The sequence below is a fragment of the Nannospalax galili genome, unplaced genomic scaffold, assembly GCF_000622305.1.
Source record: "Nannospalax galili isolate Female #2095 unplaced genomic scaffold, S.galili_v1.0 scaffold341, whole genome shotgun sequence".
Classification (NCBI taxonomy): Eukaryota; Metazoa; Chordata; class Mammalia; order Rodentia; family Spalacidae; genus Nannospalax; species Nannospalax galili.
In genome coordinates, this window is record NW_008346082.1 from 1,969,062 (window position 1) to 1,986,971 (window position 17,910).

General features: G+C 45.7%; 2 protein-coding genes across 14 annotated transcripts in view; one reads left to right on the top strand and one right to left on the bottom strand.

Annotated features, from left to right (window-relative positions):
- Ubap2 (ubiquitin associated protein 2) overlaps positions 1-7,594 on the top strand; it is a 91,240-nt gene extending 83,646 nt beyond the window's left edge. For 12 of the 13 annotated variants that reach the window (XM_008842465.3, XM_029567958.1, XM_008842466.3 and 9 more), the window contains 10 exons: positions 1,608-1,794; positions 2,482-2,573; positions 2,896-2,943; positions 5,101-5,179; positions 5,360-5,565; positions 5,862-5,961; positions 6,048-6,155; positions 6,287-6,354; positions 6,436-6,627; positions 6,715-7,594. In XM_008842465.3, the coding sequence (XP_008840687.1) occupies positions 1,608-1,794; positions 2,482-2,573; positions 2,896-2,943; positions 5,101-5,179; positions 5,360-5,565; positions 5,862-5,961; positions 6,048-6,155; positions 6,287-6,354; positions 6,436-6,627; positions 6,715-6,810 (1,176 nt within the window). In that variant the 3' untranslated portion in view covers positions 6,811-7,594. The remainder of the gene's footprint in view (positions 1-1,607; positions 1,795-2,481; positions 2,574-2,895; positions 2,944-5,100; positions 5,180-5,359; positions 5,566-5,861; positions 5,962-6,047; positions 6,156-6,286; positions 6,355-6,435; positions 6,628-6,714) is intronic. The other variant, XR_001872673.2, reaches the window with a different exon arrangement.
- A 3,825-nt stretch (positions 7,595-11,419) lies between these two features.
- The window catches only part of Ube2r2 (ubiquitin conjugating enzyme E2 R2), a 60,531-nt gene continuing 54,040 nt past the window's right edge, over positions 11,420-17,910 (bottom strand). The window contains exons 4-5 of the mRNA XM_008842470.2: positions 14,986-15,120; positions 11,420-12,128 (exon numbers count right to left, since the gene is read on the bottom strand). Of these exons, the coding sequence (XP_008840692.1) occupies positions 11,909-12,128; positions 14,986-15,120 (355 nt within the window). The 3' untranslated portion in view covers positions 11,420-11,908. The remainder of the gene's footprint in view (positions 12,129-14,985; positions 15,121-17,910) is intronic.

Here is a 17,910-nt window from a genome sequence, read left to right on the forward strand (position 1 = left end):
GCAGCTGACAACTATCTGTAACTCCAGTTCCAGGGGATCCGACAGTTTCTTCTGTCTACCGCAAGCATTGCACCACACGAGTGCACTTACACACGTATTATAGCCATAACACTCATACATATAAAGAAATAAATAAAAACATTAAAAAAAAAAAAAAAAACAACTTTAACTCCAGTTCTAGGAAATCCGATGCCCTCTTCTGGCTTCCTCAAACACCACATGCATGTGGTTTATTTATATGCATGCAGGCAAAACAATCATACATATACAATAAAAAATAAATAAAAATTAAAAATATAGTCAGATACATGATTTTCTCTCAGTCTGTCATAGTTAGATTTTTCCCATCCAACATTGTGAAGGGTTCTCAGTGCTTGGTCCTTCATTTGCTTCACATCCTTAGAGAGTCAGTTAGACCTGCTATTTGGTGTTCTTAGAGTACTGAAGGTGCCCCATCAGGAGCAGCAGAAAGGAAGAAGAGGCTTTCTGGGGTGACTTCTTGAGTTATCAGCTGGTCAGGAACAAGTTCTTCATGGGAATGGGGAAGAAGAGGCTTTCTGGGGTGACTTCTTGAGTTATCAGCTGGTCAGGAACAAGTTCTTCATGGGAATGGGGAGTGTTCAGTATTTTCTTCCTATGAGTAACCCTTATGAACTTTGATGTAAGCCGTCCAGGTTCTGTGGCCCGTGGTCTTGAGTGGGAAGAATGGCTCCTTACAGGGGTCTGGGTTAGGTCTTGGGCAGAGTAGGGCATCTTTTGCTGTACTTCTTGTGGGCCCATTCCACACAGGCTCCGTGCTGAAGTAGCCCCAGGAAACCACAATTTCGGTTTGCAGGTAGACTCCTATGTAGACCAGGCTGGCCTCAACTCACAGAGATCCACCTGCCTCTGCCTCCGAAGTGCTGGGATTAAAGGCGTGCGCCACCACGCCCAGCAGTTCAAGTGGTTTTTAAATTTTTGTGTGTATGTGTGTGTGTGTGTGTGTGTGTGTAAAAATGTGTATGTGAGTGTAGGTGCCCACAAGCAGTTCAAGTGGTTTTTAAATTTTTGTGTGTGTGTGTGTGTATGTGTGTGTGTGTGTGTGTGTAAAAATGTGTATGTGAGTGTAGGTGCCCACAGAGTTCAAAAGCTGGTGTCAGATACCCTGGAGCTGGAGTTACAAGCAGTTGGTTGTAAACTGTCGGATGTGGGTGCTAGAAACCAAACTTAGCCTCTACAAGAGCAGTATGTGCTCTTAACTGCTGATCCAGCTCTTCAGCAGTTTTTGTTTGTTTGTTTTGAGTTAGAATCTCACTGTAGAGACGCTGATTAGCTTGGAACTCACTATGTAGGTCAGGCTAGCCTTGAACTTAACAGAAATCTACCTCTCTCTGCTACCCGAGTGCTGGGATTAAAGGTGGCCAGGCCTTCAGCCCAGTTTTTGTGCTTTTGACATTCACTTTAAAGTGAACGTCACTTAAGTAAAGTCCTAATGGCTAGGTCTGGTCCCACAGTGAGAGGGTATAGTGACTCGTTCATCGTACAGTTCCCAAGTGCTGACCTTGTCTCCTGCTGTAGTCCTGACTTCCTGCCTTCAGATCTATGTATCCTGGCATTTGTTTTGTCAGCATGCCCCTGTGGAGAGCACCTCTTCATCTACCACCTTCTCAACAGCAGCATCCTCTGCCCCGAGTGTCCCATCCTCAGGGGTCATCCTGCCTGGGAGCATGAGCACCGTGAGCAACCTCTGCCTGGGTGGAACCACTGTGAGCGTACCCAGCAACAGTACCAGGGCCACACCCTTGGTGACCTCAGGTATATGCCCTAGGCCCCTTCCATATCTCCTTCAGATGTATACATGGAGCTTCCCAAGAAGTGTGCCCAACAGCAGCTACCAGGTTGGGCAGACACAAGCATTAGAAAGTCACACACTCCTTTTACCCACCACCCCCAGCTTTACTATTGTGTTGATTGGCCTAGTGAGGCTGACCTGCCCTAGCAGGATGGAAAAAATCATTCTCTAGGTGGGCTTCCTTGGCAGGAATCCTAGCAGCATTTACCATACTATGTGTATATGCTAATCAGAACTAAGCTGTCTTAGTTGGCCCAGCAGACTGGAAACTGCCAGAAGCCCTTGTGACCAGCCTGCTTCCCCAGCTGTGTATGGCTTCTTTCTGCATTGAGGAGAAAGGTGGTTTCTTCTGTCCAAGTTGCCTCAGCACAGTGTGTCCTTTGGAATTGCAAAGGTAGAAGCTGCCTATCTGGGTGCAGAATCCTCTGTATTGAAGCATCTGGAACATAGCAGCATGTGTTTTCTCTCTTCCCTCAGCTGCTTCCTAGCATGACCCTCTGTTTCTCAGCCCAAGTGTAATGGTCATGTACCTATCTGGGGCAGTGCTATAGCCAGTAGTGAGCTTCCAGACCCATTCTTCCACCCCGAGCAGCTGAGGTGCCTCAGTGTGTAGTAGCTGATCCATGCTGTTTGATTTTTTCCTTCTGTAGGCAAAGCACCCCCAAACCTCCCTCAAGGGGTGCCCCCCCTGCTGCACAACCAGTACCTCGTGGGCCCTGGCGGTCTGCTTCCTGCTTACCCGGTAAGCACACAGTGGAGTTCCTGGCCAGTCTTATCTGATCTGGCCTCAGGAGCTGGCACCTGGCAGGACCTATTGGGGGGGTATGTGGGTTGGGCTAGGGCTGCCTGCCTGAGGCCGTTCTCTCCCTGTCTCTATCCAGCTAATTCCTGGTATATCTTCCTTCTAGACTCTACCTAGATAGGATCTGTTCCCAAAGCACTTGACCCAGGTCTCATTCTTGGGTGTGTCATGCCTGAAACCTTGTTTTGGCCCTTAGATGGGCTTGAGCTTCCCAGACTGTGGCTTGTAGTCAGTCCCTAACACTCTCCTGATTCTCATGCAGATCTACGGTTATGACGAGCTTCAGATGCTGCAGTCACGGCTACCAGTGGTGAGTGGAAAATGGCTTGTGGGACTTTTGCAGATCAGATTCCTTCCTTTCTTGGCCTTGACTGCCACCAACTTGGCCTTTAGAATCCTCAACCTATGGAACGTCACACTACCTTTGAAAAGCTGTGTCCAGTAATGTGCTTGGTCTGCCCATTGCTTTGGCACATGAGGGTCCAGTGCTCCTCCCTGGGGAACTTGAAGCCCTCTGAGACAAGAGGATATGTAAGCCATGCCCTGAACCAAATGTTCCTTATCTTCCTGCTCCATTCTTTTTTTAAAGGGGGTGGGGATAACTGAATATGGAGGTGCATTCCTCTAATCCCAGCATTCAAGAGATCAAGGCCAGCCTATGTTACATACTGAGATTTTCTCAACAAAACCACAAAAAAGAAAAAGAATTGTACGACCCGACCCAACACATGCAAGTTGGTTACTCGAGCTTGGGATTGGACATTTTTGAGTGTCTTTATCTCAGAGCACTATTGTTTCTTTGGGCTCTGGGGCCAGTGGTTACACTCAGGATGATAGCATTATTCTGTCCCCCGCAGAATGAGTGGCAGGAACTCACTGTCTTTTAAAGTGTTTCCTGGGTCTAGCCTTTCACCTTTATTTACAAGAATGCCTACCCTGGTGCTTCTGTCTTGTTGCCATGGTTATCTCTTTAGTCTAACCCTGAGTTTAAGGCTGGAACACTGGGCCTGCCCTAGGAGAGCCAGTCATTGAAGGGAGGGCAAGCAGGGAATAGGCCTGGTCCTCAGCAGCCAGTCGTCTTAGCTTGTTGTTTTCCAGGGCATCTGCCAGAGACTATCAGACACAATGTCTTTCATGTAGCCAGATGAAGAGACTTCCTTCCACAGTGTGGAGCTGCCTTAAATGTCTTCCTTAAATGCCCCACTCTGTGCTGTGTGCTCTCTTGCCATGCCACCAGTGTAGAACTGGAGGTTCCACCTCTGCCTTCTAGGAGAGAAACGCTTCTCCATCTGCCGGCGTCTTCTGAGGCAGAGGCTGCCTGAGGGCCTGCTGGTTCCCCTCCAGGACTTCTCAGACAGAGCCTCTGGGCCACAGTCATGAAGCATAAGAGGTTGTCCTGCCCCCAGGAGCAGAGGGGGTGCAGGCTGGAATTCATCCTGCCATAAGGACACTTCTTAGTTCTCCACCAGTACCCAGGGTCTCCTTTTCCTGTTCTTAAGTTGTACCTTGGAGGAAATCCCTAGTACCCACAGTGGAAATACACCTTTTACTATTCCCTTGAGTCATGTTTTTAGCCTTTAAGACTTTTGTGCCTAATTCCCACCTTCAGATTTTCTCATCTTCTGTGAAAGGGCTTCCCCTTCTGGGCTTCCTTTCCACCTGTCTACAGCTGGGTTCATGCCAGCTCCATGTAGTTTAGCTAGTCCTGTGCGTCATGGGATTCTAGGGTGAGAATTCTGTGGGTTTCCTGGATGTTACCTAGAGTTATGGCCAAAGGATGTGAATGTATTCCAGCCTTGGATACTATTGTTGGTATGACCTCAGAAGTAGGCTAGCCTGAGGGCTTGCATTTTGCTCAGATCAAGCTCGTCAGGACCCTGAGTGGTGAGTAAGGACTAGGCCAGGCTTCTTCACATAGCTCTACCTTATTTGTCCCTTTGCACACTATTATACCTGTTATCCTCACACCTGGCCTTTGGCAGTGTGTGTTGATGGTACAGAGTGAATAGGGAGAGGCTATTTGAGGCCTAAACCTGGGGTCCTATGCCTGCCTGGTGCCCCCACCCCTCACCCCCACCACCTTAAACCTAGGCTTTTCCTTTCCTTTGTCTCCCTGCTCCCTGGCTGTTCTTTTAGTCTATTACATAATAAAGGACAGTATAGTTTGGTTCAGCCTGTGGTATTTGTCATGTTCCCCATCTGTTGTGTCAAACATATGTGTGAGTTTGGGCCTCCAGGGGCCCATGGCAAGGTTAGCCAGCCTGTCCACATGCTGGTCAGCAGGAGTCCTGAGCTGCGTGCCCTTCCCAGGGCATGCCTTACTCACTGTTGTACTCGCAGCTCTGTGAGTGCATCTCGAGAGTGCATCACATCACCTAGTGTCCCATGGCTGTGCTGCCTGCTGGATCTGCTTTCTGAGGGTTGGGGTGAGGCCATTTGCTCAGTGAGCCTCCTTGGTCTTTCCTAGGATTACTACGGAATTCCTTTTGCAGCACCCACAGCCCTTGCCAGCCGAGATGGGACCCTAGCTAATAATCCATATTCAGGTTAGTAGGCTCAGTGAACAAGAATGGGAGGGGATTGGCTGGCCTGTAACTAGCCCCAGGAGGCTAGAGGCTGAGCAGCCCTGTCAGTTTTGGGTACTTGAACTGGCGTTAGACCTGTTCCTGTTTATAAGAGCCAGCATGGCCTTTTCCCTGGTGATACAAGGTACAGTGTTCTTCTAGGTGACATCACAAAGTTTGGCCGAGGAGACTCTGCATCCCCTGCACCTCCCAGCACACCAGCTCAGGCACAGCAGAGCCAATCCCAGACCCACCATACAGCCCAGCAGCCCTTTTTGAATCCTGCTCTGCCACCTGGCTACAGCTACACCGGCCTCCCCTACTACACAGGTGTACCCAGTGCCTTCCAGTATGGGCCTACTATGTTTGTGAGTATTTCCGCAGTTCATTCCCTATGCCTTGGGTTGCTGTAAGGTTGAAACCTTAGACATGTATTCCCATCTTCTGGGAGAAGCAGAGGGTGTCAAGATCCCACTTAGTTACACCTGGCCTTCCTTCAGGACTGGTCAGGGGCCTGCCTATAGATCCACCAAGCATTGCATTTAAAAAATACAGGTTTCCTCTGGTTGTGACTTTGTTATGCCCATGGCTCAGGCTTAGTCTGCCTTATATGTTCTGCCTTGCCTTACTCTTACACTAAGACCCCACCTGCTTATCCCACCAGGTCCCTCCAGCTTCAGCCAAGCAGCATGGTGTGAACCTCAGCACCCCTCCAGCCCCTTTTCAGCAGGCCAGTGGTTATGGCCAGCACAGCTACAGCACAGGTATGGGGTGCTTCCTAGTACCATGAGGCGCAGGGTAGGTCAGGCATGCTTAACTCACACATGCCTCTTGTACCCTGTCATGCTAGGTTATGATGACTTGACCCAGGGGACGGCGGCAGGAGATTATACGAAGGGTGGCTATGGTGGATCATCACAGGCACCAAACAAGTCAGCTGGCTCTGGGCCTGGCAAAGGTAGTGTCATCTACTCCTTTCCAGGACTCAAGCCTGGAATCTCTACCCAACTCTGTCTTGAGGCAGGGTTACCCCAGGGTCTGTAGAGCTGGGACAAAATGCTATGAAGAACTAACTGCTTTTCCTCCTAGGAGTATCAGTGTCTTCAGGCACCACTGGCCTACCTGATATGACAGGTTCTGTCTACAACAAGACACAGGTGAGTATGGACAAAGGTGGGCAGGTTAAGTCGGAGGGAAGTACAGCTCAGTCTGACCTTCATGTTGTCTTTGTCTTACAGAGTTTTGATAAGCAGGGATTTCATGCAGGGACCCCTCCACCTTTCAGCTTGCCTTCTGCCTTGGGCTCCACTGGGCCCCTGGCCCCTGGCCCAGCCCCTGGCTATGCACCCCCACCGTTTCTCCACATTCTGCCGACTCACCAGCAGCCCCACTCACAGCTGCTACATCACCACCTTCCACAAGATACCCCGGTGAGCGCAGTGATGGAGGCAGCCTCCCTGCCCTGGGCCTGGGGTTCTGTTCCAGCCTTTATAGCCTTTTTCCCTCTTCCTCCTCAGAGTGGCTCTGGTCAGCGCAGCCAGCCCAGCTCCCTGCAGCCCAAGTCTCAAGCCTCCAAACCCAACTATGGCAACGCTCCATACTGGACAAACTAGACCCCAGAAAGTGGGTGGGCTCCTGGGCAGGAGAGAATGCATGGAGCACATTTCTGGGAACCCGGTGCCCTTTCCTAGAATTCTGAGACGCATGCCTGTGTCAGCTGAGCCCCTGTGGGAAGCCTGCCTCCCAGACTCACTATTGTATGTAATGTATTTATGTATTTGTAAACGTGATAGAAGCCTTGGGGAGTTGGGGTGTGGCTACAGGTGGAATGCAAGTGTGTTCTCCCTCTCTGGACACCTCACAGTAGCCAAGCAAGCCCTTGCCCACACCCCTTTCTGCCTTCAGGCCTTCCATGTGGCCCCTTGCTCAGTGGGCTCCTAGGTGTACCACTGACTAGTTGCGGCTGGGGTACCAATGAAGAATCACAACTTATCTTACTTCCTCGTGAACCATTGTTTCTTCCCTCTGTAATTACTTCATACTTGTTTTTAGGTAACGCATCCTTTTGTCATTGTCTCCCTTCCACCAAATGGATTTCAATCTGGGAACAGCAGACATGATCCCTGCCCAACATCAACCTGGTGCCTGTCTGCCTGCACACACAGCAGGGGCTTCCCCTAGAGACTTGCCTTTTTCTGGCCAACAATTTTAAAAAAGAATCTAAACTGGGTCTCAGAGATGTTCAGCCAAGTCAGCACCCCTTGTTTAATACAGAAATGGTGAAAGCCTATCTCCAAGCAAAGGCTCTTCCACGCCAGTTGTCCTGAAGCAGGTGGGCAACTGATTCAGGGTTTTCTTTTGCCTAAACTCCACCTAATAAAGTTCTGAGAGCATGCATGGTCTCTGTGTGGTATGGCTGAGGGTTGGCTTGGGAGAGACACCCTAGACTTTACAGGTTCTATGTAAGATTATGTAAGGGTTTCCTCTGATCCTTCTTTTTTCTTGGCCCAAATGTATACCTAAAAAGACAAACTCCTCAGGGTCCAGGTTGTATTTGAAAGTTAATGTTTCTAATGGCCTTTTACTACAACTTGGGAACAGTGCCAGAATGGGTGATATCCAAACCTCAACTGACTCACAATCTGAAGCAAAGTTGAGTGCAGGGCTCAAGGTCTAAGCTGTTTTTGTGCCTTTCTTTCACTTATACACTATGGCTTGGCAGTCAAAGGCTGTGGCAGGTTAGATGACTGGTGCGCTGTCGTAGGGGTGGGCTGTCGAGGACCTAAGGGTGTTACAGCTCTATTCTGAATCACTACTTGATAAGTAGGCGGAGTTGACCTACCCAGAATGCTCAAGAGCATCCCAGGGTTTAAAGCTTTCCGTTTTCTGAATAGGAATGCTCACCCTGTAATGGGGTGCTGGGGTGTAGCAGGAAAGACACATGCTTCTACTTTCAGGAGCAGTGGTCATGTCATCAAATGGATTCCTTCTAGCCATTAACCCACAGCTTACAATCCTGACCAGAAAAAAGGGCACATATCCAACTAAAATTAAAAAGTTTCTGTAGGCTTGCCTTGGACTTACAGCAGTCCTCTTGCCTCTGCCTCCTGAATGCTGCATTAGCAGGCCTTGTGCTACACGCCCTGCTCTCCTGATTCCCACCAGACAAGTTGTGACAGTGAACAGAACGTTTGCCAAGTGATAGCATCAGCCTTCAAACTGTTTAACAAATGGCTGTCTTTTAGAATCTTCCTTAAAAGCATATATGGGTCAGACGTGATTATAGTTTCCTTTTTCTAGGAAAAAGAGTTGGCTAGTGTCATAAAAGCTGGTCAGAATCTGAATGGTGCTTTTAAGTTTTCAGCTGAGTCCTGGGTGTCAACGTAATAATGAAATGTAAAATTTTTTTTTAATCTTTTTGAGACAGGGTTTCCTTGTAGCCCCAGCTATCTGGAACTCACTATGTAGATCAGGCTGGCCTCACAGAGATCCACCTGCCTCTGCCTCCCAAGTGCTGGGATTAAAGGTGTGCGCCACCACACCCGGCGATGAAATGTGATTTTTTTAACACGAGGATAAAAAAATTAAAAAGAGGGTCAAGGTCAATCCCACGGGGAAGTTGCAATAAGATATATTTTATTTCACATTTTTATTAGTAGACAGATGGGCAGAAAAAGACAAACCACTAAAGGGAAAGTCAACACAAAATGCATCGAATAATCTCATAAGTTAAACGGAAGAAAAACACAATTTTAGCTAAGAAAACTATTAAAGTCAGGCATGTCCTGCTGGTTTCAGAATAGTTGAAAATTGCATCTGAATCTTTTTAGTTGTAAATGTAAACCTTGTTTATCAGGGTGGGAGGAAAGAGTTAATTTCTAAAGAGAAACTTTCTATTTTTCCCTTCCAGTTTCTTAATTAGATAGGATCAAACATAAGGAAACCAGCAAAGGAGCAAGTAATGGCCCTAAAAGGGCTACAAAAGTAGAGTGTGGCTAATTAAAAAAAAGAACTCTGGAATGATGAGGACAAAGTGGAGAGAGCTTTGAGAGAGGCAACAATGGAATCATGATACACTTTGTCCACCCAGCCTCAGGATACATGAGCTGAAAAGCATCAGTGAGGCCACAATCAGGAAAAAAAGAAAAAGTGATGCAGAATTTTGAGTTTATTTCATACCAATTAACTAGCATAACTGTACTTAGAAGGTTCTGGCTTGAGCCCAGGACATCTGTTCACTCCCCAAAAGACAGAAAACTTAAGTGTTTTTCCACAGGACATGTTCTCAAGGACAGAAATCTAGAACCAGCACACGGGTTTTGTAGGTCAGTCTTAACTACCAGAATGTCTGCCCCAACATACCCTAGACCCAGCCTACAGCAGTACCACCACCAAGGGCTGACAGGGTCCAACCTCCGCTTGGCTCTGAGTCACCAAGCAACAGGCTGGTTGAGGCATAACGCAGGTGCCTGGCCTGCCTGGGAGTGAGATGCTTTAGCAGTCTGGGTGAAAAACTTCATTTCAGAGCTCCAAGACCAAGACCAAGCTACTGGCCATAAACCTGTGGGAGTGGGGCACTGAAAGTGGGGAGGTAAATTAGAGGCTGTGAATATATTTGCAGGTTATCTGGAAGCTTGATGCTTAATGAAGTAATTAAGGGGAGCAGCAAGTTAGCTCCTTCTGGGAGCTTATACTGTCACTCCATAGCATGCTGTCCTGCATAGCTGCTGTGTGCCCTGAATCACTGGTCCTATGAAGATTACGGAGATTTCAGGACAACACAACAGTAGCCCACAATAACCTTAAGATGTTAAACATTCTCATTTAATAACAGACTAAACTTTGGAGGCCAGAGGGCTGCTGGGAAATAGCCTGTGTTGGGGAGAATTTTAAGAGTGAATGAAAACCCTGAGATCAGAAAGGAAGGAGCTAAAGAAGGAAGGGTCTTCTTGCCACCCTAGGATCCATTCTACCCTGTCCCTAATCTGCCCTTTGGTTCTTTCTGAGCATCTGAAGATAAGTGACACTGGTGCACTAGGCTCAGTCCCTGCTTTATTTTCCTTCTGAACCCTGATCTTACACTGTAGCGGTTTCCCCACTCAAGAATATGAGGCGCTTGCTCACCCTAGTAATAAAAATCATCCTCAGATTCTCAAGTCCCTGGAAGAAGGCTGCTGGATCTCAATCTTGATTGGAGCAATACATGACAGACATGGAAACAAAACTGCAGCAACTACATACACCACAGGAAAGAAGGCCTTGCCTGGAATGGAAACCGCCCAGTTAGCTAAAAGGACCCTGCCAGAAGTGAGACAGCTAAGCCAAGGGGAAGCTCTAACAATTTCTGTTTGCATTCCACAGCCCAAGTATATTGAAAGAAGAAAGTCCAGATCGTACCCAATGAAGAAAACAAGAACCAGTCACTCAAGTCTCACACATTCACTTTATCACTATCAGTATAAGCAGCTCAATGGAAACCAAAATCTTAACACATGCACTAGGATTAATACTGAATAAAAAGTGGCTACTTAAATTATAATAAAATTAAAAAAAAAAATCACGCTCTATTTGAGGGAAGGCCAAGTTAAACATAAAGCAGATGTTTCCTCCCAACAGTGGCCACCAGCAGTCCTTTCCCTCAGTAGCACTAACCAAAACTGGTATTTTAAAACTTTATTTTCATCACCAAAAATCCATACACACTAACCTCCACTTCCTCCCCACTTGCCCCACTCCCTGGTGGGAAAAAAATTACCCTACCTTTCAAATAAATAGCAGCCAAGTGCTCAGTTCTATGTAAAGTATGAATATTTATTTCAGGCTTTAGATCCCAATCGATTCCAAAAAACAAAATCTGATTTCTCTCCTCAGAGTAGCTGAAGCCCCCACGCTGGATGGTTTCATGGAGGCAGAAGCACATTTCATCAGGCTTAGCAAGAAGCAAGTCCCTGATGCCCACTGCATCCCAGCCTCAGGAAGGGAAAGAAACAAAATTCACCACCACGTGGTTGAACAGATGCACACGCACTAATGTAAAGGAGCAGCTAAACCTTGGCAAATTCGCTTTTTTTTTCCTGGTTTTTAGGGGGTTTTGAGCTTTTTTTTTTTTTTTTTTTGGGTTTTTTTTTTTTTTTTTTTTTTTTCTTTTTCATTTAATTCCAGGAATACTTTTATTTCTTTCTTAATTTCTCTTTTGACCTTTTTGTTTGTTTTTTAGGTTTTTTTTTGTTTTTGTTTTTGTTTTTTTTAGTTTTGTTTTGTGGGTTTCTTTTTGTTTATACTTTTTCCCATTTTCTTTTGCTACCCAATATATGCAGCACTTGTGAACTCCCAGTGGGTTCCCAGCTTTAAACACATTAAATGTCTTAGACTAATTCTTCAGGAACCTAAAAACAGACAAACGTGTTTTGCTGTGAACGCTCTGCAGAGATGAAGTGAGGCGGGAGTCTGGGTCGTGGTGGTTTTTAAAAAAGAATCAGTACAGTGATGAAAGGGTAAAGAATGCAGGAATTCAGAGATCCTGTGGAGGGTTACTTTCTCCAGTAAAGGTCCACGAAAAGGAGCAAACTGAGATCCATAGGGGAGTCAGCAGGAGCTCTGTGTTTTTCCCACCCCGTAAGTTTCTGCTGAGGGGACACTGCTCGGTCCCCACTTGCTCCCCTCCCTTTGGCCTGAGACGGCAGGGCAGTACAGGGGCACTGAAGGAACATGTCACGACTCCTCATTGCCAGAATCATCATCATCATAGCAGTCGGCATCTTCTTCCTCCTCATCTTCATCATCAATGTCGTCGTCGTACAAGTCGTCATAAAGCAAATCTGAGCTGTTGTCATTGGAAGGCACTTTAGTTTTGATGCAGTATTCTGCCAGGGTTGTAGGGACCTTCACTCCATCTTTTTCTGCTTCAGCCTTAGTGGCTGAAACCTGTTTCCTGAAGGGAGAATAACAAAAATAGTTATGCTAAGTCTGTTCTTTGTTTTTCTTGAGACAGTTTCACTCTGTAGCCCAGGCTGGCCTAGAGCGCCACAGTCCTCCTTCCCTTAGCTTCCTCAATACTGGGGTTACAAGCAAAAGCCAGTGGCCCTAAGTCTGACCATAATCAAGATCCCTTACGACTCTGCTTTCTAAACTCCAGTGTCTGCCAGGAAGCGTCCGACAGAAGCCCTGCCCCCCACAAAATCATTCTGGAGGAAATTTAATAATAACCTTTTCTGGGGGGAAAAATGCTACAGTAACTTGAATATACTAAATTGACTTTTCGACATTCTTCTCTGATCACTCAAGTCTCAAATTGGTATTTATTGATTTAAAGATGAGTCAAGCTTGCCAAAACCTGTTTGTGTTTGCGATGCTGGGGATCAAATCTATGGAGTGGTATACTAGGCAAGTCCTTTTGTCAGAGCTGCACTCCTAGCCCCAGAGACAACACAAATGGTTGAATATAATCCCACTTTTAAATTGTCCTTTACTATATATCCCTATTGGGTACCTTTTCTGACCTTCCCTGCTTCCTGAGTCACTTCTACTTTTCCAGGACCTAATGACAGCTTAGTAGATAATGGGTGCACATCACACACTAAGAATAGTTTCTCAAAAAGTACAAAAACTTAGTCGGGTGTGGTGGCCCATGCCTTTAAACCCAGCCCTCAGGAGGTAGAGGCAGGTAGATCTCTGAGAGTTCAAGTGAGTTCTAGGCCAGCTGGGGCTACAGGGAGACCCTGTCTCAAAAAGACCAAAAAAAAAAGTATAAAAACTCAAGTCAAGGTTTCAGGGAAAACATCAGAATACTACTTTCTAATCTTCCCTCTTGACCCCACCTCTTTTTAGCTAGACCTTACTCAGGCTAAAAATGTTAGCTGTGGCCAGCCTTGCCTATACCCTCTGGGCTTTACTCTCTTTGCCTAGCCCTGAGACATCTTACCAGTTTTAACCACCACTTTCTCATGTTTTAACCACTCTTCCCTTTATATTGGTAGCTCAGAAACCACCAGGCTCACCACTTTTCTGAGCTCTAGACACTTTGAAATTGAAACAATTCTTGATGCTGCTAATGTTCACTCTAACTTAGCAAGACTGTATTTCCCTTTTTTACCTCTGGCCAATTTCTCGTTTCTCTTCTCCCACTGAAAAAACACTGGTTCCTAAAACCACATAACTCTCACTTAAAAACTTTCCCCTTATCATGCACACTTTTTTTTTTTAGTCTTTTTGAGACAGGGTCTCCCTGTAGCCCCAGTTGTCCTGGAACTCACTATGTAGACCAGGCTGGTCTTGAACTCACAGAGATCAGCCAGCCTCTGCCTCCCAAGTGCTGAGATTAAAGGCGTGCGCCACCTCGACTGGCCAAAGAGTCTGATGTATTGTCCAAGAGTTCCCTGGAATCTTGGTCCTCCTGTCCTAGCAATGATTACAGGTATGTGCCATCATATCCAACTTTAAAGTTCTTTTTTAAATTTTTAGACAAGGTCTCCCTGTAGCCGTAGCCCCAAATGGCCTGGAACTTGCTATATATGTAGACCAGATAGTCTGGATTTCACAGAGATATGCCTGTCTCTGCCTCCCCAGTGCTGGGATGAAATGTGTGCGCCACCATTCCCAACTTAGAGTCCTGTTTGTTTCTTACTTTCTTTTGGTCTTTTTGAGACAGGGTCTCAAAAGAAGTGACTCAGAAGTTAGGAACACTTGTTGCTCTAGTAGAGACCTGTGCTCAGGTCCTACATGGTGGCTCACAACCTCCTGTAACTTCAGTTCCAGAGCATCTGGTACTGTCTTTTGACCGCAGGTACTGGACCCATGAAGCGCACATTGCAGATACTCAAAAACAAAGTGTTCCATCACCTCCAATATTAAGAACCATCAATGTGGGCATGGTGGTGCATGCCTGTAACTTCAGCACTTGAGAAGTAGAGACAGGAGGGTTATCCTCTGCTACGGGAAGGAGCTTGAGGCCAACATGGGTTACCTGAGATATGGCTGACTTCCAAGTCTCTTGAGGCATACTTGCCTCTCTTGCTTAATCTTCCATTACCTCCCAATATATCTTGGTTTCTGTAGTTGCACTTAGCAAATATGTGTGACTGCATGGTCATGCAAGTATGAGCTCACCAAGGTAAAAGGCCTTAATGACCTAGCAAGAGTACATAATATGAAAAATAAGAAAAGCAGGCCCTCAGACAAATAATTAATAGCCAGGTATGGTGGCACACACCTTTGATTCCAGCACTTGGAAGGCAGAAGTACATGGATCTAGGGTCCCGGGCCACCTTGGTCTACATGGAGTTCCAGGCCAGCCAGGGTTATATACTGAGATTTTGTCGCAAAACAAAAGTGAAGCATTCTCTTCTTTAATACTCAGTCTCCTCCTGCTCCTGTAGATTTCTATAGTTCATTACTGTTTACACTGATTACCTTCAATCCTTGATGTTTCCCTCACCTCAGTGGCTGATGACTAAAAACAAGTGCACAGTCACTACCCCTGTGGATCTCTGATTCAAAGCCAGACTGGTCTATACAGCCAGACAAAACAAAACACAACAGAAATAACAACAGAACCGGGAGGCTCTGCACTGCCCTCCGTCCCGTTTTCAGTTTTTGTTTTGGGTTCTCTTTCAATAGCTGAGCTGATTATGTTCAGGTGGAAATCTTCCCCCTAATTGAGAATTTGTTTTGAATTGAGAAATTGTTTTGAAACGAACAGATTATTAAAGTCTAATTTAAACCATTAGTTCCAGAATGAACTTGGTTTGTATGAAGACAAAGTAATAAAATAGAAAGCATAATGTACTTACCTAATGATTTCAGCATATTCTTTGTCTTTTCCTTTACTGTCCCTCCATTTCCTGAACATAACTGAAGCATCCACATTGGCTGGGGAAAAGGTATTGGGCTCATTAAGCAGTGAGATTACACTTAACAGAATAGTCCTGAAAATGGAAAAAAAGTCCATGATAAATACCCACATTCAAGAAATTACAGTTTTTAGGCTTCTCTCCTTGAAATTTCTATGCTATACAATTTGAGATTATAATAATTGAGGCCTTAGGAAAATTGATTGTAAGATTTTGTTGTTAGGAGCCAGTGAGATGGCTTAGTGGGTAAAGGTGCTTGCCACCAAGCCTGAGAACCTGAGTTTGATCCCAGGAACCTGTATGATAGAGGAAGAGAACCAACTCCAACAGGTTGGGACTGACCTCCACCTGCATAACAGGCACACGCAGAAACACATTCAATAAAACATAATAAAAAATGTTTTAAAGGTTGTTTTCAGTATCAGCTGACTAGGCTACAAAACAAGCTGTGGAAACCTAGGAAGACTGAGGGTTCCAGCTCAGATCTAAGCTACACAGAGAGACCTAAGAAAAAGTTACTAAATGGGTGGGGCCAAAGGAAATATGTGAATCTAACATAAAAGTCCTGCTGTAGGGCATAAAATGAGCTCTATAGAAGACATTGTCTTGGCTGGCTATATGTTCCAATTGGCAAAGAGTAGATGTCTGGAAGTTTTCAAATTCCATGTATTAAAAAAAGTTAGGGCTGGAGATGACTCAGTAGTTAAGAGCACTGGCTATCTTCTAGACAATCCAGGTTTGGTATGTATGAAATTACATATATGTAGGCAAAAACACTATACACATAAAAATAGATGCATTAATCGCCAGGCCTTTAATCCCAGCACTCAGGAGGCAGAAGCAGGTGGTTCTCTGGGAGTTCAAGGCCAGCCTGGTCTACATAGTGAGTTCCAGGACAGATGGGGCTACAGGGAGACCCTGCTTCAAAAAGACAAAAAAAAAAAAATTTTTACAGGCAAATATCCCAGACACTACCCATCAAAGTAGCTTCTTTTTCAACAGACAGAGATTATTATAGAGTTACACACTGATCAAAGAGATTGTTTGTGAATTGCCCAAGCCTAAGTGGCACATCTAGGATGTAACCTCTATACCTAAGACTCACGGAACACAGAACAAGGGATGAAGAGAACACTAACGTATCACCAATGAGGCTCCCTCACGCGACACAGAGCTAGGAACACAAATGGCCAAAATTCAGAGAATAAGAGTCCTTGGACAGGACTCCTATACTGAGATCCACCCACCCAGGGTTCAGGGACCACTTTGGAGGATGGGGCAGAAAGACTGCAAGAGCCAGGGAGGAGGTGCACGGCAATACAGAAATGGGACCCTTCTCATACAAACCTACAGCAATGGTGTCAGCATGCACAAGACCCATACAAACTTACACAGATAAAAACCCAACAGAACTGTAGAAATGAACAGAAGGCCCCAATCTTAGTCAAAGAATTACCGGCAGTTGATTGTTGCTGGCTGAGGAAGAGCTGATCTTCTTGAAGGGAGAGACTCTAGATAGGTAGACTAAACCTATGCAAGTTCATAGGTGGATGAACTTGTACTGACACTCAGGGACATCTCAGGACACTAATTTTACATAATAGGCCCTAATACAACTGACAATGTATGAACTTCAGTGGGGGGGGGGCGCTATGGGAGTGTGCCAAAGGAGAAGGGGGAAGAGGGTATAAAGACAATTTTATGTATGAAATACACAAAATTCAATTAAAATTTTTTTAAAAGGGTAGTTTGCGCCCACATGTCAAAATCCACATTTCAGGGCTGGAGAGATGGCTCAGTGGTTAAAGAGTGCTTACTGCTCTTGTAGAGGACTTGGGTTTGTTCCTAATACCCATATGATGGCTCAAAACCATATGTAACTCTAGTTCCAGGGGAACTGATGGCCTCTTCCGGCCTCTTGAGAGCACCAAGCATGCACATGGTGCACATACATGCATGAAAGCAAAACACCCATACATATAAAATTTTTTTTTTTAAATCCAATATTTCAGTCCATTACAGGGAACAGACAAAATTACCAAGGATGACAGACATGAAAATGTTCCAAATTATTTCAAGACACCCCCCAAAGGATTTATGCATGTGTGTTAGGAAAAAATGGGACAAGGTGGACATGGTGGCGCACACCTGTAGTTCCAGCACTTGGGAGGCAGAGGCAGGCGGATCTCTGTGAGTTCGAGGCCAGCCTGGTCTACATAATGAGTTCCAGACCAGCTGGGGCTACAGGGAGACCCTGTTTCAAAAAGACCAAAAAAGAAAAAAAGAAAAAAAGAAAAAGGGGGGGCGGATTCCTTATGTATACCAGGCTAGTCTTGCACTCAGAAATTCACCCACTTCCGCAGGTTAAACATGTACCATCATTGTTGAACTCTGTACTGACACTGGTGCTGACTCATCTATTCCTGAAAATACAAGAATGAGGGTCTCAAGTAAGATACAGAAAAGTACAAAGTTAAAACAGTTTAAAAAGTAAGATAGGGTCTGCGGGAAAAGTAAGAAAGATAGGGGTCTGGGGATCAAACTCAGGGCCTTGCACATACCACCATGCAAGCATAAAAGTACACTTATGCTGGGCGCAGTGGTGCACGCCTTTAGTCCCAGCACTCAGGAGGCAGAGGCAGGCGGATCTCTGTGAGTTCAAGGCCAGCCTGGTCTACACAGTGAGTTCCAGGGCAGCTAGGGCTACAGGGAGACCCTGTCTCAAACAGACCAAAAGAAAAAAAAAAGTACACATCCATTTTATTAATTTCTTAATTATATTATTAGCAGTGTGTGTGTGTGTGCGCGCCCGTGCGCGAAGCACGAACTTGCCATGGTAACTCTGTGGAAGTAATCCACTCTTTC